The sequence below is a fragment of the Carcharhinus amblyrhynchos genome, unplaced genomic scaffold (assembly GCF_965287045.1).
Source record: "Carcharhinus amblyrhynchos unplaced genomic scaffold, sCarAmb.v2.hapA scaffold_776, whole genome shotgun sequence".
Lineage (NCBI taxonomy): Eukaryota > Metazoa > Chordata > Chondrichthyes > Carcharhiniformes > Carcharhinidae > Carcharhinus > Carcharhinus amblyrhynchos.
In genome coordinates, this window is record NW_027650516.1 from 2,548 (window position 1) to 27,913 (window position 25,366).

At 47.4% G+C, this 25,366-nt stretch overlaps 1 protein-coding gene across 1 annotated transcript; it reads left to right on the plus strand.

The window, feature by feature from the left end:
• The first annotated feature begins 280 nt into the window (after window positions 1-280).
• Window positions 281-24,130, plus strand: LOC145340097 (beta-1,4-galactosyltransferase 3-like). The gene is made up of 7 exons (XM_080184523.1): window positions 281-300; window positions 17,313-17,585; window positions 19,490-19,725; window positions 19,876-20,066; window positions 20,587-20,709; window positions 21,985-22,089; window positions 23,160-24,130. The coding sequence occupies exons 2-7, from the start codon at window positions 17,345-17,347 to the stop codon at window positions 23,371-23,373; spliced, it is 1,110 nt and encodes a 369-aa protein (XP_080040649.1). The 5' UTR covers window positions 281-300; window positions 17,313-17,344; the 3' UTR covers window positions 23,374-24,130.
• Window positions 24,131-25,366: the final 1,236 nt, after the last annotated feature.

A 25,366-nucleotide genomic window follows, 5' to 3' on the forward strand; every position in this document is an offset into this window, starting at 1 on the left:
AATTCTGGCTCTAGCTGCGCTTTGTTTTTTTTTGTTTTTATTCCAATTCAAACCAATCAAGTCCAATTCAGAGTCTCAACAAGTTGAGACATTCCCAATCCAAGCTGACAAGACAGGGTTCTCACCACCTGTCTTTTTTTTAAATTAACTAGAAACCGGTAGTCGTCATAAGGAGACTTACCGGTAGTTGTAGTTTTTTTTTAGCTTTATAAGTACTAACCTCCGGGTATCGGCCTCATTGTTCCTGTGGAGCAGCACGGAGAGGCAGCGATTTGGGCGAGTGTAGAGTTCGAGTTTAAGGTAATTTTTAACTTTTTCTTTTTGTTAAAGTAGTGAGCAGTGGTAGTTTTTCTTTACCTTTTCTTTAAATTAACTAGAAACCGGAAGTCGTCATAAGGAGGCTTACCGGTAGTTGTAGATTTTTTTTGTCTCTCTGACCCTATAAATTGGTACAGAGAGGAAACCCGATCCTCTACACAGGTAGAGTATCCCACCCTCCCCCCTCCTCTAACCTAATAATAAGTGTGTGGGAAGTTGTTTTTCCCTCCTGGAAATTGTATCAGAGATGGCAGTTCAGGCAGTACGCTGCACCTCCTGCGATATGTACGAGGTGAGGGACACCAGTAGTGTTCCTGCTGATTATACCTGCAGGAAGTGTGCACACTTGCAGCTCCTAGAGGATCGTGTTAAGGAGCTGGAGCTGGAATTGGAGGAACTCCGGATAATTTGGGAGGTTGAGGCGGACATTGACAGGAGTTACAAAGAGATAGTCACTCCTAAAAATGATTCTCGGGTAACTGCTAGGAAGAGGGGTAAGAAGCAATCGGGGAGACAATCCCCCAGGGCTGTTCCCCTCCAAAATAAGTTTTCTGTCCTGGAGGCTACAGTTGAGGAAGAATCAACTGGAGATAGCCAAAGGGAGCAGGTCTCTGGAGGTGAGCCTGCTGTGAAGGCTCAGGTGGGTAGGGGAAGTAAAAGATTGGGCCTGATGATTGGGGACTCCATAATTAGGGGGACAGATAGGAGAGTCAACAGTAATGAACGGGACTCAGGGCTGGTGTGTTGCCTCCCAGGGGCTGGGGTCCGGGATGTCTCAGAGCGGGTGTTCAAGACTCTTAAGGGAGAGGGGAGTCAGCCCCAAGTCATAGTTCATGTGGGGACACATGACATAGGGAGGATAAGGGAAGGGGATATTAAACAGAAATTTATGGAGTTGGGGTGGAAACTTAGGGCCAAATCAAGCAGAGTGGTTATCTCGGGACTCTTGCCTGTGCCACGGGATAGTTTAGAGAAGAACAGAGAGAGGGAATGTTTGAACTTGTGGCTGAGGGGATGGTGCAGGAGGGAGGGGTTCAGGTTCTTGAACAATTGGGGCTCATTCTGGGGTAGGTACGACCTCTACAAGAGAGATGGTCTACACCTGAATCAGAGGGGAACCAATGTCTTGGGGGGGAAAATTTGCAAAGGCTATGCAGGGGGGTTTAAACTGATTCGGGGGGGGGGGGGGGGGTGGGATCCTGAGTAGCAGGGATGAGATTAAGGGGGTCATAGATGAGGACTGTAAAGCACAGCATCGTGGGGGTGGAGTAGAGCATGGTTTGAAATGCGTATACTTTAATGCGAGGAGTATTCACAATAAGGTGGATGAACTTGCAGCGTGGATCAGTACATGGAACTTTGATGTTGTGGCCATTTCAGAGACATGGATAGAGCAGGGACAGGAATGGTTGTTGCAGGTTCCGGGGTTCAAATGCTTCAGTCGGAGTCGAGGAGGAGGTAGAAGGGGGGGAGGAGTGGCATTATTAGTCAAAGACTGTATCACAGTGACAGAAAAGAAGTTTGATGAGGACTTGTCTGTTGAGGTAGTATGGGCTGAGATTAGAAATAGGAGAGGAGAGGTCACCCTGTTGGGAGTCTTTTATAGACCTCCTAAAAGTTCTAGAGAGGTAGAGGAAAGGATTGCAGAGACGATCCTGGACAGGAGTGAAAGTAATAGGGTAATTGTTATGGGAGACTTTAACTTTACTAATATTGATTGGAATAACTATAGCTCTAGCTCGTTAGAGGGGCCAGTTTTTACACAAAGTGTGCAGGAAGGTTTTTTGACTCAGTATGTAGATAGGCCAACTAGAGGTGAGGCTATATTGGATTTGGTGCTGGGAAATGAGCCAGACCAGGTGTTAGACTTGGAAGTTGGTGAGCATTTTGGTGATAGTGACAACAATTCGGTTACGTTCACCTTAGTGATGGAAAGGGATAGGCATGAATCTAGGGGCAGTAGTTATAGCTGGGGGAAGGGTAATTATGAGGCTATTAGGAGAGAATTAGGGAGCATAGGTTGGTCTAGGAAACTACAGGGGCTGGAAACATCCGAAATGTGGAGTTTATTCAAGTAACAGCCACTGCGAGTCCTTGATAAGTATGTCCCTATCAGGCAAGGAGGAAATGGTCGAGTAAGGGAACCGTGGTGCACTAAAAAAGTTGATTCGCTGGTTAAAAGGAAAAAGGAGGCTTATGTCAGGGTGAGGCTTGAAGGCTCAGGTAGTGCACTGGAAAGCTATAGATTAGCCAGGAGGGAGCTAACGAGTGAGTTAAGAAGAGCTAAAAGAGGACACGAGAAGACTTTGGCTGATAGGATTAAGGAGAATCCTAAAGCTTTCTTTAGATATGTTAAGAATAGAAGATTGGTTAGGGCAAGATTAGGGCCAGTCAGAGACAGCAGTGGGAAGTTATGTGTGGAGCCGGAAGAGATTGGAGAGGCACTGAACAAATATTTTTCTTCGGTATTCACGCAGGGAGACGTAAATGTAGTTGTGGAGAACAATGGGTTACAGGGTTGTAAACTGGATAGTATTGAAGTAGATAAGGAGGATGTGCTAGATATTCTTGAGGGTTTGAAAATAGATAAGTCCCCTGGGCCAGATGGGATTTACCCTAGGATTCTCTGGGAGGCAAGAGAGGCGATTGCAGAGCCTCTGGCTCTGATCTTCAGGTCGTTGTTGGTCACAGGTATAGTGCCAGAAGACTGGAGGATAGCGAATGTTGTCCCATTGTTTAAGAAGGGGAATAGAGACTTTCCTGGGAATTATAGACCGGTGAGTCTTACTTCTGTTGTGGGCAAAGTATTAGAAAAAATTATTAGAGATAGGATTTATAGTTATTTAGAGAGTAAGGAATTGATTGGAGATAGTCAGCATGGTTTTGTGAAGGGTAGGTCGTGCCTTACTAACCTTATTGAGTTTTTTGAAAAAGTGACCAAAGAGGTGGATGGGGATAAGGCAGTTGACATGGTATATATGGACTTTAGTAAGGCGTTTGATAAGGTTCCCCATGGAAGGCTTCTGCAGAAAATGCAGATGTATGGGATTGAGGGTGATTTAGTTAATTGGATCAGGAATTGGCTAGCTGACAGAAGACAGAGGGTGGTGGTTGATGGAAAGTATTCGTCATGGAGTTCGGTTACAAGTGGTGTGCCTTAGGGATCTGTTTTGGGGCCACTGCTGTTTGTAATTTTTATAAATGATCTGGATGAGGGTATAGAAGGATGGATTAGTAAATTTGCTGATGACACCAAAGTCGGAGGAGTGGTAGATAGTGAAGAGGGGTGTCATAGTTTACAGAGAGACTTGGACAAGTTGCAGAGCTGGGCCGAGAGGTGGCAAATGGAGTTTAATGCGGAAAAGTGTGAGGTAATTCACTTTGGCAGGAATAACAAATGTGTAGAGTATAGGGCTAACGGTAGGACTCTGAATAGTGTTGACGAACAGAGGGATCTAGATGTATATGTGCATAGATCCCTGAAAGTTGGAAATCAAGTAGATAAGGTTGTTAGGAAGGCATATGGTGTCTTGGCGTTTATTGGTACGGGGATTGAATTTTGGAGCCGCAATGTCATGTTGCAACTGTACAAAACTCTGGTGCGGCCGCACTTGGAGTATTGTGTACAGTTCTGGTCCCCACATTATAAGAAAGATGTGGAGGCATTGGAGAGGGTGCAGAGGAGGTTTACCAGGATGTTGCCTGGTGTGGAGGGAAGGTCCTATGAGGAGAGGCTGAGGGATTTGAGGTTGTTTTCGTTAGGATTAAGAGGAGACCTTATTGAAACGTACAAGATGATTAGAGGTTTAGATAGGGTGGACAGTGATAGCCTTTTTCCTCGGATGGAGAAAGCTAGCATGAGGGGACACAGCTTTAAATTAAGGGGTGGTAGTTATAGGACGGATGTCAGAGGTAGGTTCTTTACCCAGAGGGTGGTGAGGGATTGGAATGCCCTGCCTGCTGCAGCTGTAGATGTGCCAAGTTTGGGGGCGTTTAAGAGGTCTGTGGATAGGTTTATGGATGGAAAGGGAATGGTTTAGGTTAGAGGGTCATTGCTTTTTTCTTAATTGGTCAGCGAAAAGGACCGTAGGAGGAGAGGTAATAAGCCGTGGATAACGAAGGAGGTGAAGGAAAGTGTTAAATTAAAAGTGGAGGCGTTTAGCGTAGCTAAGAATAGTGGGTGAGAAGAGGATTGGGAGAGGTTTAAATGTCAACAAAGAATGGCAAAGAAATTGGTAAAGAAGGGTAGGATAAACTATGAAGCTGGGCTAGCGCTTAATATAAAAAAGGATAGCAAGAGTTTTTATAAATATATAAAAAGGAAGAGGCTGGCTAGGGTGAACGTTGGACCCTTAGAGGATGAGAGGGGGGACTTAGTGGTAGGGGATGGGGAAATGGCTGAGGTCTTGAATAACTTTTTTGTTTTGGTCTTCACGGAGGAAGATGTGAATAATTTGCCGGGTGTTAGCGATGGAAAGGTGGTAGGACTGGAGGGTCTCAATGACATTATTGTTACTAGAGAGGCGACACTCGACAGACTGGAGGGACTGATTGTGGACAAGTCCCCAGGACCGGATGGAATGCATCCGAGGGTTCTGAAAGAAATGGCGGAGGTGATAGTGGATGCCTTGGTGATTATTTTCCAAACGTCACTGGATTCCGGGGAAGTGCCGGAAGATTGGAAAGCGGCTAATGTTATGCCGTTGTTTAAGAAGGGAGCCAGGCAAAAGGCAGGGAATTATAGGCCGGTTAGTTTAACGTCTGTTGTAGGTAAAATGTTAGAATCCGTCATCAAGGAGGAAATAGCGAGGCATCTTGAGGGGAATTGCTTGATAGAGCAGACGCAGCACGGTTTCGTTAAGGGGAAGTCATGTCTGACGAATTTATTGGAGTTCTATGAGGATGTGTCTAGGGCGGTGAATAGAGGAGAGCCGGTGGATGTGGTCTTTCTTGATTTTCAGAAGGCGTTTGACAAGGTACCTCACAAGAGGTTATTGCAGAAGGTAAGGGGGCATGGAGTTGGGGGTAGGGTGTTAGCGTGGATAGAGGATTGGTTGTCAAATAGGAGGCAGAGAGTGGGGGTCAATGGGTGCTATTCGGATTGGCGGTTGGTGACTAGTGGAATGCCCCAGGGGTCGGTGCTGGGGCCTCAGCTATTTACCATTTATACAGATGATCTGGAGGAGGGAACCGAGTGTATGGTGTCGAAATTTGCTGATGACACCAAGATTGTTGGAACGGCAAATTGCGCGGAGGGTGTGGAGAGTCTGCAGAAGGATCTAGATAGGCTGGGCGAATGGGCCAGGAAATGGCAAATGGAATTTAATGTTGGCAAGTGCGAGGTGGTCCACTTTGGTAGGAATAATGGTAGGAAGGACTATTACTTACGTGGCCAAAAACTGCAGCAGGTGACGGTGCAGAGGGACCTCAGGGTCCTTGTGCATGAGTCGCAAAAACCCAGCCTGCAGGTGCAGCAGGTGGTCAGGAAGGCGAATGGGATGCTGGCCTTCATAGCGAGGGGGATTGAATATAAAAGTAGGGAGATCTTGCTGCGGCTGTATAGGGCATTGGTGAGGCCGCAGCTGGAGTACTGTGTGCAGTTTTGGTCGCCGTACTTACGCAAGGATATTTTGGCCTTGGAGGGAGTGCAGAGGAGGTTTACTAGGCTGATACCGGAGTTGAGGGGGTTGAGCTATGAGGAGTGGCTGAATAAACTAGGCTTGTACTCGTTAGAGTGTAGAAGAATGAGGGGAGATCTCATTGAGACATATAAGATGATGAATGGGATGGATAGGATAGAGGTGGAGAGACTCTTCCCGCTCAGAAAGGACAGTAGGACTAGGGGGCACAGCCTCAAGATAAAGGGGGGGTGGTTTAGAACGGAGTTGAGGAGGAACTTCTTCACTCAAAGGGTGGTGAATCTCTGGAATTCTCTACCCGTTGAGGTGGTGGAGGCTGCCTCGCTAAATATTTTTAAGACGCGGGTTGATGGGTTTTTGATGGGCGAGGGGATTAAGGGTTATGGGGAGAGGGCGGGAATGTGGAACTGAGCCACGACAGATCAGCCATGATCTTATTGAATGGCGGGGCAGGCTCGAGGGGCTAGATGGCCTACTCCTGCTCCCATCTCTTATGTTCTTATGCAACATCGAGGGCCAAAGGGCCTGTTCTGCGCTGTAACGTTCTATGTTCTATGGGCTTGATCTACATGATCCAAGCTGATTAGAGTAGGTATTGCTCCCCCTCCAAGACTTGATCTCATTTGAATCTTAGCCAAAAGGCCGAGATGCCGCTTTTAAAAATTGCTTCGAATGAAGCTGAAGTGTAACCTAATGACTTCAACCAAGTACAACATGTTGATATTACACTTGACCTTAGCCAAAAGGCTGAGAAGCAGCTGAGCTGTCTGCAGGAACTAAGTTGTTTTCTCGTTTAGAAAGACTTATTGTGTTTGTTTAAAATGTGTAATCACTGAATGTTCCTCAGTAGTAAGACCGCACTTGGAACACTGTGTACAGTTCTAGTCACCCTATTATAGAAAGAGTGCAGAAGAGATTTGCTAGGATGCCACTCGGACTTGATGGTTTGACTTATAAGGAGAGGCTGGATGAACTGGGACTCTTTTCCTTGGAGCACAGGAGGCTGAGGGGTGATCTTGAAGAGGTCTATAAAATAATGAGGGGCATAGATCAGCAAGGTGGGGGAGTCTAAAACTAGAGGGCATAGGATTAAGGTGAGAGGGGAGTGATACAAAAGCTCCAGAGAGGCATACAGAGGGTGATGAGTGTCTGGAACAAGCTGCCCGAAGTAGTAGTAGAGGCGGGTACAATTTTGCCTTTAAAAAAGCATTTAGACAGTTACATGGGTAAGATGGTATAAAGGGATATGGGCCAAACATGGGCAATTGGGACTAGCTTAAGGGTTTCAAAAAAAAAGGGTGGCATGGACAAGTTGGGCCGAAGGGCATGTTTCCATGCTGTAAACCTCTGACTCTATGACCTCTAGTTGAAACTTAATTGCTTATTTATTTTGTGCTCTGCTAGCCCTGGGTGTTGGGAGAGGGTCCTTTAAGGCTGGTGTTAATAACAGAAATAAACAATAAAGTTTCAACTGGGGAACATTCCATGATTACAAATTTTAAACAAATACGATAAGTCTTTCTAAATGGGAAAACAACTCCTGCAGACAGCCCAGCTTAAAAACAAATCACAGCTAGAGCCAGAATAACAGGAGTATGTTGCATGACAGAGGAAGGGAATGAGAAGCAAGACTGTTTTCAGCCACAAGTTTAGTACATTTTTAAACGGGCGAACAGGGAGTCTGTGAACTTGCATCATTTCCCTTTCTGTTGCAAAAGTATGGAATTCTTCACAAATCCAGTGAAATACAGTTAATATTCAAATCTGAAAGCCTGACAAGCAAACCACAATTCAGAGATGTAATTTAACACAAGATATGGGGCAGCACAATGGTTAGCACTGCTGCCTCTCAGCCCCAGGGACCCTGGTTTGATTCCTGGCTTGGATCTCTGTCTGTATGGAGTTTGCACGTTCTCCCGTGTTTGTGTGGATTTTCTCCGGGTGCTCCGGTTTCCCTCTAATGGGAGGGTTAGTTGCATTGGCCATGCTAAATTGCTCCTTAGTGTCCCGGGATTGTGGAGTAAATATGTGCCGAATGACCTGCACTATTGGGATTCTATGATTCTTTGAAGGCCTCCACCTCATTCTCATCAAACTTGGGGATTAAACGGGCAAACTAGAACAACTCTGTACTCAGACCTAAACTTGGGGATTAAATGGGCAAACTAGAACAACTCTGTACTCGGACCTAAGCAAGGGGTGCCACCAATACACACAGGAGACCTGTCCCTACACAATTCCAGCCTTCTGCACTTCTCTCCCTTTCTATCTCTCTCTTTCCCTTTAGAATTCCGGCTCTAGCTGCGATTTGTTTTTTGTTTTTATTCCAATTCAATCCAATCAAGTCCAACTCAGAGTCTGAACAAGTTGAGACATTCCCGATACAAGCTGACAAGACAGGATTCTCACCTGTCTTGGGCTTGATCTACATGATCCAAGCTGGTTAGAGTAGGTATTGCTCCCCCTCCAAGGCTTGATCTCATTTGCATCTTAGTCAAAAGGCCGAGATGCCGCTTTTAAAAATTGCTTCAAATGAAGCTGAAGTGTAACCTAATGACTTCAACCAAGTACAATGTGTCGATACTACACTTGACCTTAGCCAAAAGGCTAAGAAGCAGCTGGGCTGTCTGCAGGAGCTGAGTTGTTTTCTTGTTTAGAAAGACTTATAGTATTTGTTTAAAATTTGTAATCACTGAATGTTCCTCAGTAGTAAGACCGCACTTGGAACACTGTTGCAGGGATAGGGTCTGTGTGGGATTATTGTCAGTGCAGGCTCGATGGGCTGAATGCCTTCTTCTGTACTGTAGGGATTCTATGATACTGCAAGTTAATGACCTACTCAAAGTTATGGAACAAATTGGCATGTGGGTATCAACTTTACAGGGTGTGATTTGGATATAAAAATAATCCCTTATTTTGGTAATTTGATAGTCTGACCCACGCTAGCTATAGACTGCGTTGAATGCAAAATATAAAACTTCTCCTTTTGGGTAACATGAAGAGATCAGAAGTCATAAGTTAGGCAAAGCAAGTTGTACTGTGAAAGGAACATCCAGTAAGTCAGGTTGAAAATATGTGGTATAGTTGAGGAGCTATATCATGTATAGAATATGGGTGTATAGTGGTTAGTATCGCTGTCTCACAGTGCCAAGATCCTGGGTCTAACTCCTGGCTTGGGTCACTGTCTGTGCGGAGTCTGCACATTCTCCCCATGTCTGTGTGGATTTTCTCTGGGTGCTTTGGTTTCCTCCCACAATCCGAAAGATGTGCTGGTTTTGGTGCATTGGCCATGCTAAATTCTCCCTCAGTGTACCCGAAAAGGCAACTCGGGGATTTTCACAGTAACTTCATTGCAGTGTTCATGTCAGCCTACTTACGACACAAATAATCTTTTAAAACTGTTTCATCCTACAATGACATTCAAAGGCTGGAGTTTGATCCACACCGGGGCCAGTAGTGATTAGCTGTTTTTGTGTTACTTTTCAGCGGACACATTGAATCAGGCTGAGAGTTGGATAAATGAGGCAAGAAGTTGAATTTGTGAAAATGTTGAGCTGTTTTGGGGTAGTTTGAATGTATCTCAAAATGTATGCTTTGACTGCTCTGAAAGCTGGAAGGAAAGGAGGCCAGTAGTAAAAAGGTGACGTTTCGGAGGTATTGCGTGTCTGCTGCTGGAGCAATTGCTGCTTTTCTTTTTGACCATATAAACCATCTCATCTTAACTTTTACAAAATATTGCAGAAGTCTGTATCAGTGAACTGATATTTGGGTTCATAGGAGGGAGGGAGGAACGCAAGAAAATTATAATCATCAGGGAAGTGGTATTGAACAAATTGTTGGGGATGTGGGCTGTCAAATACCCTGGTCCAAATGGATTTCAACATAAGGTCATAAAAGAAGTGGCTAGTGAAATAGTTGATGCATTGAGTTTAAGTTTCCAAAATGCTCCAGATCCAGAAACCATTAGGTTGAAATTTAGCCAATCTAACTCCTTTACTCAAAAAGGGGAGGGAGACAGAAAGCAGGAAATTACAGACCAGTTAGCCTAACATCTGGCATTGGAAAATTGGTGATTGGGTCCGCCTTGTTGCCCAACAAGGGGTATACACGCAGTGGGTCATGCAAGGGCTGCTCTTGGATGTTGCTTCGAGAGTTGCCTAGTGCTTCACGTCGTTAGTGTACGCTTAAACTGGACCAGCTGACGGGCAACATGACAGCTCAGTGACTATCACTGTTTCCTGTGCAGATACATGGATTTGGGCCAGTGTCTGTGGGAGTTTGCACGTTCTCCCTGTGCTTGCATGGGTTTTCTCCGGGTGCTCCAGTTTCCTCCCACACCCCAAAAACGTGCTCTTAGGCTGATTGGTGTTAACAAATTGTTCCTAAATTAGTCGTCCCTCAATCTGGTTATGGTTCCTTTATTGTGGAGTCCAATAGGCATAGACAAAGGTCATAGGTAGAAGAGGGCACTCTCAATGTTAAAATGGCGGCTTAGGCTCGTTGGGCCGAGGGCCTGTTTCCCATGCTGTGTTGTTCTTTGTTCTTTAGAAGCCATTATTAAAGGTGTTATAGCAGGGCACTTTTGAAAATTCAAGACAGTCAGTTAGAGTCAACATGGTTTTGTGAAAGCGAAAACACATTCAACCCATTATCGGTGTTCTTTGATGGAGTCACGTGCCGTGGATAAAGGGGAACCGGTGGTTTTCAAAAGGTATTTGATAAGTTGCCACATCAAAGCTTATTGTGGAAAATAAATGCCCATGGTGCAATGGATTGGCAATTAGCTAGCTAACAAGATGGAGAGTTGGTATAAATGGGTCTTTTCCTGTTTGGCAGTATGTGACAAGTGGTGTACCACAAGGATCAGCACTGGGACCTCAAATTTTTACAATTTATGTATGTAAATGACTTGGATGAAGCGATTGAAGGTATGGTTGCTAAATTTGCTAATGAGACACAGATAGGTAGGAAATTATGTCAGGAAGTTACAACGGAACATAAGCTAGGTTAAGTGAGAGAGGAAGAATCTTGCAAATGGTGTATAATGTGGGAAAATATGAAATTGTCCATTTTGTCAGGGAGAATACAAATAAATTTATTTGATTTATTATTGTCACGTGTTAGGATACAGTGAAAAGTATTGTTTCTTGCATGCTATACAGACAAAGCATACCGTTTGTAGAGAAGGAAAGGAGAGAGTGCAGGATGTAGAGTTACAGTCATAGCTAGAATGTAGAGAAAGGTCAAGGTAGATCCATTCAGAAGTCTAATGACTTTTGTCTTTTCCCCAATGGAAGAAGATGGGAGAGAGTTTGTCCAGGGTGCATGGGGTTCTTAATTATACTGGTTGCTTTTCTGAGACAGTAGGGAGTGTAGGTGGAATGAGTGGACATGAGGCTGGTTTGTGTGATGGACTGGGCTTCATTCATGACCCTTTGTAGTTTCTTGCCATCTTGGATAGAGCAGGACCCATACCAAGCTGTGATACAACCAGAAAGAATGCTTTCTATGGTACATCTGTAAAAGTTGGTGAGAGTCGTAGCTGATATGCCAAATTTACTTAATCTTTTGGGAAAGTAAAGGCATTGGTGGACTTTCTTAACTATAGTGTCGGCATGGGGGAGGGGGCCAAGTCAGGTTGTTGGTGATCTGATCGCCTAAACGCTTGAAGCTTTCAACCATTTATTTAGTCCCACTTGATGTAGATAGGGGCATGTTCTTCCCTATGCTCCCTGAAATCAATGAGTATCTCCTTTGTTTCGTTGGCACTGAGGGAGAGGTTATTGTTGTCACATCATTTATTTTCTAAATGGTGAGAGATTGCAAAGCTCTGAGATGCAGAGGGATCTGGGTATCCTTGTGCATGAATCACAAAAAGCTAATATACAGGTACAGCAAGTAATTAAGAAAGGTAATAGAATGTTATTGTTTATCGTGAGGGGAATTGAATACAAAAGTTGGAGGGCTATGCTCCAGTTTGACAGGAATGAGACCACATCTGGAATGTTGTGAACAGTATTGGTCTCTTTATTTAAGGAAAGATGTAAATGTTTTGGAGCAGTTCAGAGAAGGTTCACTAGACTAATACCAGGAATGGGCAGGTTGTCTTACGAAGAAATGTTAGAGAGGTTAGGTTTGTATCCACTGCAGAGATATTGACAGGGTGGATGTGGAGAGGATGTTTCCTCTTGTGGGAGAATCTAGAACCGGGGGTCACTGTTTAAAAATAAGGGGTCGCTCATTTAAGACAGAGATGAGGAGAAATGTTTTCTCTGAGAGTGGGGAATCTCTGGAACTCGCTTCCCCAAAAGGCAGTGGAAGCAGAGACTTTGAATATTTTTAAGGCTGAGCTGGGTAGATTCTTGATTAACAAGGGGGTGAAAGTTTATTGGGGGGCGGCAGGAATGTGGGGTTGAGGTTACAATCAGATCAGACATGATCTTATTGAATGTGGCAGCAGACTCAAGGGGCTGAGTGGCCTACTGTGCTTCTAATTCAGATGTATGCAACTGTATGAAGCTAATATCGCAGAACGTATTAATGTTGAACTTGAGATTTTCCTGTGTGCCCACCTGAGGATGTGAGTAAATAAATCTCTCGTTTATTCAATGCGAAGGAAGTTTGAACACCTGCAATCAGTCTCAAAGTTTTCTTAGTTGGATTAACATGCAAAATATGATAACTGAGTTGTCAAATATAAGCAGAAGGAGGTTCAAGCCAAGTAAGGTGTGCCACAAATGTTTGTTTCACAAAGCCACTATATTTCCTATTGTAACCTCCCCATGTCCGCAAACCAAATGTTTGCAAATCTGGAGAGGCACTGGCTTTGAGTGTGGATGTGTTTTAGCACTTCAGTGTTGTAAACGCAAGAAAACCACTGGAAGGCCTTTGGTAAAGTAAGTTTCCTTCAAGGGAACAACTTCCTTTCCCAACTCCAACTCTCTCACTGTCTGAAACATCTAATCCTGAATGATAGCCCCCCCCTCTAAGTTTCTGTTCCAACCATGTGAGGAGGGGTAAAAATTGACTTCCCTAATTTACCCTCCAGATCTGTTGCGAATTTAGGTAGGGTGTGCTTTGCCAGTACTGCCAGAGTCCTACTTAACACACTTTCAGATTGTAAAGAATTAATCTGACAGGTTTTCTGAATTAAAATCAAAGGAATTTAGAATTTAAATTCATTTTTCTTTAACCTAGGTAAATTGTGACCAGCGTTAATACGACACACACATTCCCTGGGCTGCACGCACGTACATGCATATGTATGTTCATACGCGCACACAAATTCAGACGTAGAAGAGATATTTTATCATTTGCGAAGAAGATGAATATTCAAAGCAGTACATGGTTAACTGCCCTTTCAGTGCTCCCAATGCAGTTGTTCCACATTGCGGCCATTTTCAGTTGTCTCCCTATTGTATGGAGCAGATTTCCATGCTTTATTCCAGAAAGATCTCAGTTTGCAGTAGATTTCTCAGGATGGTTACTTTACAAATCCAGACATGATACTTCCCGGAGTGAGATGGTCTTTTCAACCTCTTGGCATAACATTTCCATCTCTACTCCTCTGTCTGGCATGGTAAAAATTCTTAAAAAGTCTTGCTGACTGAATATTCCAGAGGAATTTTATTATTGCCTCTGCTGAGGCCATTTTGTTTTTTTGCAGAGCTGGTAATTACATTTTGATGTCTTGTCAAATGTCTGAAGAGTGACAGTGTAAAAGCTAGCAGGAGATGGGGTCTTATAGGCATGGAGGGAGTTGAAAATTTGTCCTTTTTCATCTCACTTGGGTGCAATGCAAGTTAGAGTCATTGAGGTTTACAGCATGGAAACAGGGCCTTTGGCTCAACTTGTCCATGCTGCCCTTTCTTTAAAACTCCTAAGCTAGTCCCAATTGCCTGCATTTAGCCCATATCCCTCAATACCCATCTTACTCACATGACTGTCTAAACACTTTTTAAAAGACAAAATTTTACCACTTCTACTACTACCTCTGGCAGCTTGCTCCAGATACTCACCACCCTCTGTGTATCTCACACCTCTCACCTTAAAACTATGCCCTCTTGTTTTAGACTCCCCTACCTTTGGGAAAAGATATTGACTATCTAGTTGATTTATGCCCCTCATTATCCAAAGATGTGTGGGTTAGGTTGATTGGCCATGCTAAAATTGCCCTGAGTTTCCTGAGATGCGTAGGCTGGAGGGATTAGTGGGTATGTATGTAGGGATATGGGAGGTAGGGCCTGGGTGGGATTGTGGTCGGTGCAGACTCGATGGGCCGAACGGCCTCATTCTGTACAGTAGAGATTCTATGATTATATTTTATAGACCTATAAAATCATCCACAGCCTTCTATACTCCACAGGAAAAAAGTCCCTGTTTATCCAGCCTCTCCTTACAACTCAGACCATCAAGTCCTGGTAGCATCTAGTAAATCTCTTCTGCACTCTTTCTAGTTTAATAATATCCTTTCTATAATAGAGTGACTAGAACTGAACACAGTATTCCAAGTGTGGCTATACCAATGCCTTGTATAATTTCAACAATACGTCCCAACTCCTGTACTCATGCTGAATGCCTTCTTCACCACCTTGTCCACCTGTGACTCCACTTTCAAGGAGCTATGACCATGTACTCCTAGATCTCTTTGTTCTATAACTCTTCCCAGTGCCCTACCATTAACTGAGTAAGTTCTGCCCTGGTTCAATCTACCAAAATGCATTATCTTGCACTTGTCTAAATTAAACTCCAACTGCCATTTTTCAGCCCACTGGCCCAATTGATCAAGATCCCATTGCAATTCAAGATAACCTTTCTCATTGATCACTATGCCACCAATCTTGGTGTCATCTGCAAACTTACCAACCATGCTTCCTAAATTCTCATCCAAATCATTAATGTAAATGACAAACAACAGTGGACCCAGCACTGATCCCTGAGGCACACTGCTGGTCACAGGTCTCCAGTTTGACAAACAATCCTCTACAACCACCCTCTGGCTTCTGTCAAGGAGCTAATTTTGTATCCATTTAGATGCCTTGCCCTAGATCCCGTGAGATTTAACCTTGTGCAGCAACCTACCTCGTGGTATCTTGTCAGAGGCCTTGCTGAATGATGAAGTCCATGTAGACAACATCAACTGCACTGCCCTCATCCACCTTCTTGGTTCCCCCTTCAAAAAACTCAATCAAATTTGTGAGACATGATCTCCCATTCATAAAGCCACGCTGACTGTCCCAAATCAGTCCTTGCATCTCTAAATGTCTGTGGATCCTGTCTCTCAAAATACCTTCTAACATCTTACCCATCTCGGATGTGAGGCTCACTGGCCTGTAGTTCTCAGGCTTTTCCTTGCACTCTTTTTAAACACCGGTGACTAACGATGATTCAAATCTGTTAGGGGACCTGCAATTTCCTCCCTAGCCTCCCACAATGTCTTGGAATACACTTCATCAGGTCCTGGGGATTTATCTACCTTGATGCACTTTAAGACTTCCAGCACCTCCTCCTCTGTTATATGTATACTCCTCAAGACATCACTATTTATTTCCCCAAGTTCCTTAACATCCATACTTTTCTCAATAGTAAATAAGAGTTGTATATTTGGATGGCTGGCAGTTTTTTGGGATTAAAGTTTATTAAAAACCCAGCCAGTAAAAAAAGGGCATTAGACGTTGTACCTTATTCTTTAAGAAAAACACTTCTGCCGGGGTCACTCAGTTCTTGACCTCATGACAGCCTTGGTTCAAACATGGGTAAAAGAATGAGTTAAGGTGAGAATGACTGCACTTGACATCAAAGCTGCATTTGACTGAGTATGGCACCAAGGAGCCCTAGCAAAACAGGAGTGAATAGGAATCCAGGGGTGGAGGGAGCAATTCCACTAGTCACCGAGTCATACCTGGCACAAAGGATGATGGTTGTGGTGGCTGGAGGTCAATCATTTATTTCAGCTCCAGGACGTCGCTGCAGGACTCCCTCGGTAGGGCCAGTTATTCTCAGGTGCTTCATCAATGACCTTTCTTCCATCATAAGGTGATAAGTGGGGATGTTCACAGATTGCGCAATGTTCAACATCATTTGTGGCTCCCCAGATCTGAAGCAATCCATGTCCATATGCAGAATGAGCTGTACAATATTCAAACGTAGGCTGACAAGTGGCAAGTAAAATTCTCGCCACACAAGTGCCAGACAATGACCGTCACCGACAAGAGAGAATTTAGCCATCTTCCCTTGACATTCAATGGCATTACCAATAGCATTACTATCGCTGCTTGTTTTATCTGCTCTACCTACATCTTGGGGTTACCATTCACCAAAAATTGAACATAAATACTGTGGTTACATGAGCAGGCGAGAGGTTGGAAATTCTGTGGTGAGTAACTCACTTCCTGATTCCACAAGGCGCAAGTCAGGAGTGTGATGGAACACTCTTCACTTGCCTGGATGGTGCAATCCAACAACACTCAAGAAGCTCAGGACAAAGCAGTCCCTTTGATTGGCACCCCATCCACAAACATTCACTGACGCATAGTGTGTACCATCTACAAAATGCACGGTGACAGTGGTTAGCACTGCTGCCTCACAGCACCAGGGAGCCAGGTTTGATTCCTGGCTTGGTCACTGTGCAAAGTCTGCACGTTCTCCCCGTGTCTGCGTGGGTTTCCTCTGGTTTCCTCCCACAGTCTGAAAGATGTGCAGGTTAGGTGGATTGTCTATGCTAAATTTTCCCTCTGTGTACCCGAACAGAGTGTGGCGACTAGGGCGATTTTCACAATAACTTCATTGCAGTGTTAATGTAAGCCTACTTATGACACAAATAAACTTAAAGATGCACTGTAGCATCTTCCAAATCCATACCATTACCACCTAGAAGGACAAGGGCAGCGGATAACTGGGAACACCACCACCACCTGGATGTTCCCCTCCAAGTCACTCACCACCCTGACTTGGAAATATATCACCTTTCCTTCACTGTCGCTGGGTCAAAATCCTGGAATTCCCTTCCCAACAGCACTGTGGGTGTATCTGCACTTCAGGGAGCGCAGCAGTTCATTATCACCTTCTCAACAGGTAATAAGAATGGGCAATAAAAGCTGGCCTAGCTAGCAATGCCTACATCCTGTGAACAAATAATTGAAACCAAAACTCACCCTAATTCATCCCCAACTCCACAGAGAACCCAGCCTGATCCCCGTAACCTCACCCCCAATCATCTTTTAAACTCACCCACAACCCTCATAAACTCACTATAACACTGTAATCTCACTCTGATCTGCTGGGGATTGACACTGAGGCTAATAATCTCTACTGGTTGTCTCCCACTCCACCAACCCCCACCTCCCCATTTCATAGGTTGAAGGACAATCCTTCCTCTCCGATGAGAGATGAGCCCCTGGCTGGATCGGCAGTGCACCTTTGTGATTCTGGTGGCTTCGCAGTTGTGCTTTCTGGTCTATTATTCCTTTGGGGGACTCCAGAGCATGGTCACCTTCTTGTTCTGGGGTGGCGAACCCACCTGGGACTACACAAAGACTCATGACGTCTACACCAACCTCAGCCTAATTCAGAGGCCCATCTCTGGCACCCAGGGCCTGCCCGACTGCCCGGACAAGTCACCGTATCTGGGTGAGCCCAGAAGCACTGCAGTCTTCAGCAATGAGCACAGCGGGATGGCAACACATTGTAATGGGGTGTATGGAAGACAGGAAGCATGAGGGGACAGCGGGACACATGGGGAGACCAAGGAGACGTTGGGATGGACATGGAGTGCAAGGCATAGGCAGGGAGGGTGAGGGGATGGTGGGAGGGGAGTGGCTGGGGGGGTGGAATTTGGAGTGTGAGGGGATGGAGGAAGGTTGGCGAATGAGAGGGGCAGTCTGGGTGGATGGGGACACTGAGGAAACATTACGATGGACAGGGCGTGCAGGGCACAGGTGGGAAGCACGATTGGGACAGTGGGAGGGGGAATTGGGGAGTGTGAGGGGCTGTCGGGATGCACAGGGAGACGGAGGAGACAGATGGGAAGCATGAGAGAACAGAAAGGGAGCACGAGGGGATGTTTGGATGGACAGAGAGTGCAGGGGACAAACAAGAAGCGTGTGGGGGGGTGCGGAGGGAGCGGGGAGCGCGGGGGGGTGGAGGGAGCGGGGGGGGGGCGGAGGGAGCAGGGAGCGCGGGGGGGGAACGGAGGGAGCGGGGAGCGCGGGGGGGAACGGAGGGAGCGGGGAGCGCGGGGGGGGAACGGAGGGAGCGGGGAGCGCGGGGGGGGAACGGAGGGAGCGGGGAGCGCGGGGGGGGAACGGAGGGAGCGGGGAGCGCGGGGGGGGAACGGAGGGAGCGGGGAGCGCGGGGGGGGAACGGAGGGAGCGGGGAGCGCGGGGGGGGAACGGAGGGAGCGGGGAGCGCGGGGGGGGAACGGAGGGAGCGGGGAGCGCGGGGGGGGGACGGAGGGAGCGGGGAGCGCGGGGGGGGAACGGAGGGAGCGGGGAGCGCGGGGGGGGAACGGAGGGAGCGGGGAGCGCGGGGGGGGAACGGAGGGAGCGGGGAGCGCGGGGGGGGAACGGAGGGAGCGGGGAGCGCGGGGGGGGAACGGAGGGAGCGGGGAGCGCGGGGGGGGAACGGAGGGAGCGGGGAGCGCGGGGGGGGAACGGAGGGAGCGGGGAGCGCGGGGGGGGAACGGAGGGAGCGGGGAGCGCGGGGGGGGAACGGAGGGAGCGGGGAGCGCGGGGGGGGAACGGAGGGAGCGGGGAGCGGGGAGCGCGGGGGGGAACGGAGGGAGCGGGGAGCGCGGGGGGGGACGGAGGGAGCGGGGAGCGCGGGGGGGGAACGGAGGGAGCGGGGAGCGCGGGGGGGGGAACGGAGGGAGCGGGGAGCGCGGGGGGGGAACGGAGGGAGCGGGGAGCGCGGGGGGGCGTGGGGTGAGTGGCTGTGAGTGGAGGGGAGGCGGGGGGAGGGAGGAGCAGGGGGTGTGAGGGTGGAGATGGGTGGGCGGGTGTGTGGGGGCGGGAAGACGGTGGGGTTGAGGTGTCGGGGGGGGGGAGACGGTGGGGTTGAGGTGTCGGGGCGGGGGGAGACGGTGGGGTTGAGGTGTCGGGGCGGGGGGAGACGGTGGGGTTGAGATGTCGGGGGGGAGGAGACGGTGGGGTTGAGATGTCGGGGGGGGAGACGGGTGAGGGGGTGGGGGGGTTGTGGGGGGAGGCGGGCGCAGAGTGTGGGGGGGGAGAGGTGGAGTGGGGTGTTATGGGATGGAGGGGGAGTAGGGAGGGGTAGTGTGGGGGTGGGTGGAGGGAGGGGGGGATGAGGGTGGGGGGGCAGGCGGAGGGAGGGGTAGTGTGGGAGGGAACGTGCTGGGTGGTGTGAGGGGGAGAGACAGGACGTAGCAGAGGGAGTGGGGTTGTGGTCGACGGGGGGGTGGTGGCGGGACATGGCGGAGGGAGGGTGTAACGGGGGTGGTCAGGGCAAGGGGGATGGAGGAGGGGAATATGAGCAGAAATCTTCACCAGTCTCTTTTCTCCCTGCTCTCCCTCCAGTTGGTCCACTCAGTATCCAGTTTGATCGCATCCCACCACTTGCTGTCATTCAGGAGAGGAACCCCCTGATCCAGGAGGGTGGGTTTTACACCCCACCCAACTGCATGCCTCGGTACCGCACAGCTCTGATTGTGCCCCACCGCAATCGGGAGACTCACCTCCGGCACTTCCTCTACTATCTCCACCCCTTCCTACAAAGGCAGCAGCTCCAGTATGGCATCTACGTCATCCATCAGGTGAGGCAATTGTTACCCTTCGCCCATCCCTCCCTCTGCCAAAGCTGTACTTTCACATCTCTCTCTCTCTCTCTCTCTCCCTCTCTCCGCCACCCCCCCCCCCAACCACCTCACTTTCTCTGTGTGCCTCTGCGCTCACTCACTTCCCAGGCAGGCAACCAGACTTTCAACAGGGCCAAGCTTCTCAACGTTGGGGTGAAGGAGGCATTGCGAGATGAAGAATGGGACTGTCTCTTCCTGCACGATGTTGACCTCATCCCGGAGAATGACCACAACCTGTATGTCTGTGACCCCCAAAATCCCAAACACGTCTCCATTGCCATGAACAAGTTCGGATACAGGTGAGAACACACACTGAAATCACTATTAAAGGATTGTCCCTTCACACCTGACTCTCTCTCACTGAAATCGCTAATAAAGGAATGTTCCTTCGTACCCAGGCTCTCTCTCACACTGAAATTACTATTAACAGAGTGTTCCTTCACATCTGCACTCACAAATATACTGAAATCACTATTAAAGGGCTGTTCCTTCAAACCCGAACTCTGACACACCCACACACTGAAATTACTAATAAAGGAATGTTCCTTCACACCCAGGCTCTCTCCCACACACGCGCACACACACACTGAAATCACTATTAAAGGCGTGTTCCTTTACTCCCAGGCACGCTCTCTCTCTCTCTCTCACACACACACACACACACACACACACACAAATCACTATTAAAGGAGTATTCCTTCAACCAGATACTGACACACACACACATACACACATTGAAACCACTATTAAAGGAATGTTCCTAGATAAATATTTAGTTTGGTTTTTTTTGTGAACCTGACACTCTGTTTAATCCTGCAGACTTCCGTACAAAACGTACTTTGGCGGGGTATCGGCAGTTACTCCAGAGCAATATCTCCAGATGAATGGCTTCCCGAATGAATATTGGGGCTGGGGTGGGGAGGATGATGACATAGCGACCAGGTAACCCCCATCCTAATATCTGTGTTCTGTATCTAAACCATCCCAAACCCCTCAATGAGATTCCAGTCTGTAACTCACTCCCGGGTATCTGTTATTCTATATATAAACCACCCTGAACCCCTCGATTAGATTCCAGTCTGTAATTCAGAGCAATGTGACTGCTGAGGGAGATTAAATATGAGAGATTAAGGGTGGGATACTGGCTTTGGGATATCAAGGTGTGGATAGGTAGAAACTGAGAGAGATCAAGGGGAAGAGGGTGACAAAGAGTGTCAGTGATCAAAGAGGGAGTGGAAGAATATGAAATGAGAGAGTTGAGTGTGAGCGACTAAAGGTGAGAGTTTGAGGGGAGGGGGGCTGAAAGGTAGAGAGTTCCAGACATCGGACTATCTAATTCTCACTGTTAAATGTTCCTGCTGTCTTGTTGATGTTCTTACTGTTCTCATTTTCATTCATATATCATTCTCTCTCCCATGTCCTCACTCCTTTCGGTCTTCCTGTATCATTCACTCTCACCCTGTTTCCTTCAATGTTCCAGGGACGTGAATGTGTGAAGGTGAGTTTTATACAGTCACATAATAACTCCAACCGATCCACCTCCAGCTCCTTGTGCTACTGACTGTATCTCTACTGATGTTAATCCAGCTGCCTCACAGTCACTCAATAATCCCTCTCCCCCAGCACCCTTCATTACTGACTGTATCTCTATTGATGTTAATCCAGATTCCCCTCATTGTTGCTCAGTAACACCCGTCTCACCCAACAGCCCTTATTATTGACTGTATCTCAACTGATGTTAATCCAGCTGCCTCACTGTCACTTAGTAACCCCTGTCACCCAACAGCCCTTCTTACTGACTACATCTTGAATGTTAAACAATCCCTATCCTGCTATGCCTCTTGCTCATCAATGCTCCTCTCCCGTTCTGTCTAATCTTTCCCTCAATGATTCCTTCTCCCTCACGGAATCCTCCCTTTGCTGTCTCTCCTCCTTAGACTCACCCTTTTGTCTATCACCCATTCTTTCCCTTTCTCCTTCCTGGCCCACTCTCTAACCTCTGTGCCATGGAGCTACACTTGTTCTCCCCCCGCTGCCTCCGTCCCTCTCCCCTCCCCCTGCCGCGTCCTTCCCTCCCCACTTCCCCCCCCGCCGCCTCCCCCCCCTCCCTCCCTCTCCCATCTCCCCACCGCCTGCCTCCCTCCCTCTCCCCTCCCCCCGCCGCCTGCCTCTCTGCACAGTGAAACCCATAGGCTTTCCTTATGCTCTCCTCCGCAGGCTGCAGTTGGCTGGGATGAGGATCTCTCGCCCGCCCCTGTCGCTGGGACGATACAAAATGATCAAACACAAACTGGACAGTGGCAATGAGGAAAATCCAAGAAGGTAGGCCAGCCGTGGCAAGGCAATTGGGCAGATTGGGAGGGGGGGTAATTTTTGGCTTGTTGAAGCAGCAGTTGGCAGAGGGGTTGGGCTGTTAGGGCTGTTGGGGGGGGCGGTTTGGGCTATTAGATGGGCAGTGAGGGGAGTGTTAGGCTTTTAGAGGGGTTGTGGGGGGGAGGTTGGGCCATCGGGGGGGCAGTGAGGGGGTGTTGGGATCAGTGAGTGGGAATTTGGGCTGTTGGAGGGGCAGTGAGGTGGGGAGGAGGGGGGTGTTGGACTGTCAGAGGGGCAGAGGTGGGTGGGCAAACAGGCTCCAGTAAGTCTGGGTCAGTGACTGGAAGCAGAAATCGCATAACTGAGGTTAATATGGCCAGGGGAAGGAGAGACTCAAGTGGAATGGAAGAAGTGGAGTGGTGCAGTGGTTAGCGCCGCTGCCTCTCAGCACAGAGGACCCAGATTCAGTTCCAGACTTGGGTCACTGTCTGTGTGGAGTTTGTACATTCTCCCTCTGTCTGCATGGGTTTCCTCCAAAACTCCAAAGATGTGCATTTTAGGCTGATTGGGTTCAATGGAGAGGGTTGGGAGGTTGCACCTGGATAAGATACTCTTTTGGTGGGTCAGGGTGAACTTGATGGGCTGAATGATCTCCTGCCAGTCAATGGAATTCTAATCTCTTTGTGAATTGTTGGTTTTGCTGACACTCTGGGATAGGGTCTGCTTCCACTCTACAGTCTTTACAGGATCCTTACATCCGCAAACCTGTGACCAGAATGACAGCAACAGGGAAACTTTTGTTATTTACCAACAGTGTTCTCTCTCTCTCTTTCATCTATCTCATCTATCTCTCATTCTCTGCCGTACTCTCTGCCATGTCTCTCTTTTCATCTTTTCCCTGTGTCACACCGTTTGTCCGTCTCACACTCTGTTTTGCTCTCTCTCTGTTGCTGTCCCCTCCTGACCTCTTCCCGCCCCCCCGCATCTCTGTCCATCCCCCCACCCCCCACCACCACCTCTGTGTTTTTCCCCCCCACCGCCCCTTCTCACTTTTGTCCCTCTCTTACTCTCCTCCTCAGGTTTGACCTACTGTTCAGGACACGGAGAACATGGAGGCAGGATGGGATGAACTCCCTGTCCTACGTCACCCTGAGCCGCCAGCGGCTGCCATTGTTCACCAACATCACCGTTGACATTGGATTGGGGCCCACCAGGAAGAGTCAGCAACTGCCGCGAGGCAAGAACCCAAAGGGGATAGAGACTGGGATAAACAGACCCTCGGGGGGTACGTGACACCTTCCCGTTCAACTGAGAGTCCAGAATGGTGCTGGATTGATCAGAAGACACTAGGAATATTTGGGAAGTTTTGGAGTGGAGGACAGGGTTGGGGATTGTGAACAATGCCCTCTGAGCCAGTGGCCTCTACATCTTTCGCCTTGGTAGTGGTTTGAATGTGTTCTGTGTGTGTGTGTGTGTGTGTGTGTGTATTTATGGTTTATGGAATAGATGGGTACAGAAATGGACTGGAGCAGGGCACGGAGTGAAGGCCAAACTCCCAGCCCCACTCTGTCACAAAGGGAGTGACAATGGGCAGGATGTTGACATCTCAGAGCTCAGCTCCAGTCGACTCCCACAGAAATAACGTGAGTCGGATGATCTTTGTATTCAAATTCATTGGAAGATATGCTTGTATATGAATTGAAAGGGACTGTGTTTGTATTTAATTGGAAGGATGATACTGATGTTTGGGTGGGGCGGAGCGAGGGTTGCAGTTTGAGTTGAGCGTTTTCCCCTTCTCCTTACGCGGCTGCCAATCTCCCAAATTAAATCAATAATTCAGAGAGGCCGTGCCCACCAGACTCCAATTTAGCTGAAGAACCACACAACTTGGACAGGGTGGGATAGAGTTGTGGCTGGCACCTAGGATCTTGTATGTGTGTTGTGCGTATGTAGTTGAGTGTATAAAATGTGCTTTAAATCTGTATTTGATTTTCTAAGGAAATATAACTGATATCAATTTCTGCAAATAAATAGTTTAATTTTTCTAATATTTTTTAGTCTCTGTCTCTGTATTTCCAGATTAGATGCGCAGTAAAGCTTCGGCTACACTGTCACTATCAAACATTCCCAGGGCAGGTATAGCACAGGGATAGAAAGAGTTAAGTTCTCCCTACACTGTCACATGTACCTTTATTAATAGGATGTGAGAATTGTTGGCAATGCCAGCATTTATTGTCCATCCAACTTGCCCTCGAAAGTGGTGCTCATACCAATTAGGAGCAATGTCAGCCACTTTCCACTCTTCCCTCCTCTGCTATTGAATAAGACCATGGCTCTGATTGTAACTTCCCCATCCCAGGAGGTTATGCTTCAATTTTACAGGACATTGATTTTCAAGTTTGCTGGCGACATCACCAGATTGGGTCGGATCTCAAACAATGACGAGACAGAATACAAGAATGAAATAATCTAGCGAACTGGTGCAGCAACAATAATCTCTCCCTCAATGTCAACAAAACGAAGGAGATTGTCATCGACTTCAGGAAGCATAAAGAAGAACATGCCCCTGTCTACATCAATGGGAACAAAGTAGAAAGGGTTGACAGTTTCAAGTTTTTAGGTGTCCAGATCACCAACAATCTGTCCTGGATCCCCCCCATGCCAACACTATAGTTAAGAAAGCCCACCAACGCGTCTACTTCCTCAGGAGACTAAGGAAATTTGGCATGTCAGCTATCGCTATCACTCTCACCAACTTGTACAGATGCATCATAGAAAGTATTCTTTCTGGTTGTATCACAGCTTGGTATGACTCCTGCTCTGCCCAAGACCGCAAGGAACTACAAAAGGTTATGAATGTAGCCCAATCCATCACACAAACCAGCCTCCCATCCATTGACTCTGTCTCCACTTCCCACTGCCTCAGGAAAGCAGCCAGCATAATTAAGGACCCCAAACACCCCAGACATTCTCTCTTCCACCTTCTTCGGGAAAAAGATGCAAAAGTCTGAGGTCACATACGAACCAACTCAAGAACAGCTTCTTTCCTGTTGCCATCATACTTTTGAATGGACCTACCTTGCATAAAGTTGATCTTTCTCTACACCTTAGCTATGACTGTAACACTGCATTCTGCACTCGAGTTGCCTTCTCTATAAATGGTATGCTTTGACTGTATAGCACACAAGAAACAATACATTTCACTGTTAATACATGTGACAATAATAAATCAAATTAAATCATAACTTTTCATCCCCTTGTTAATCAAAATCCACCCAGCTCTGCC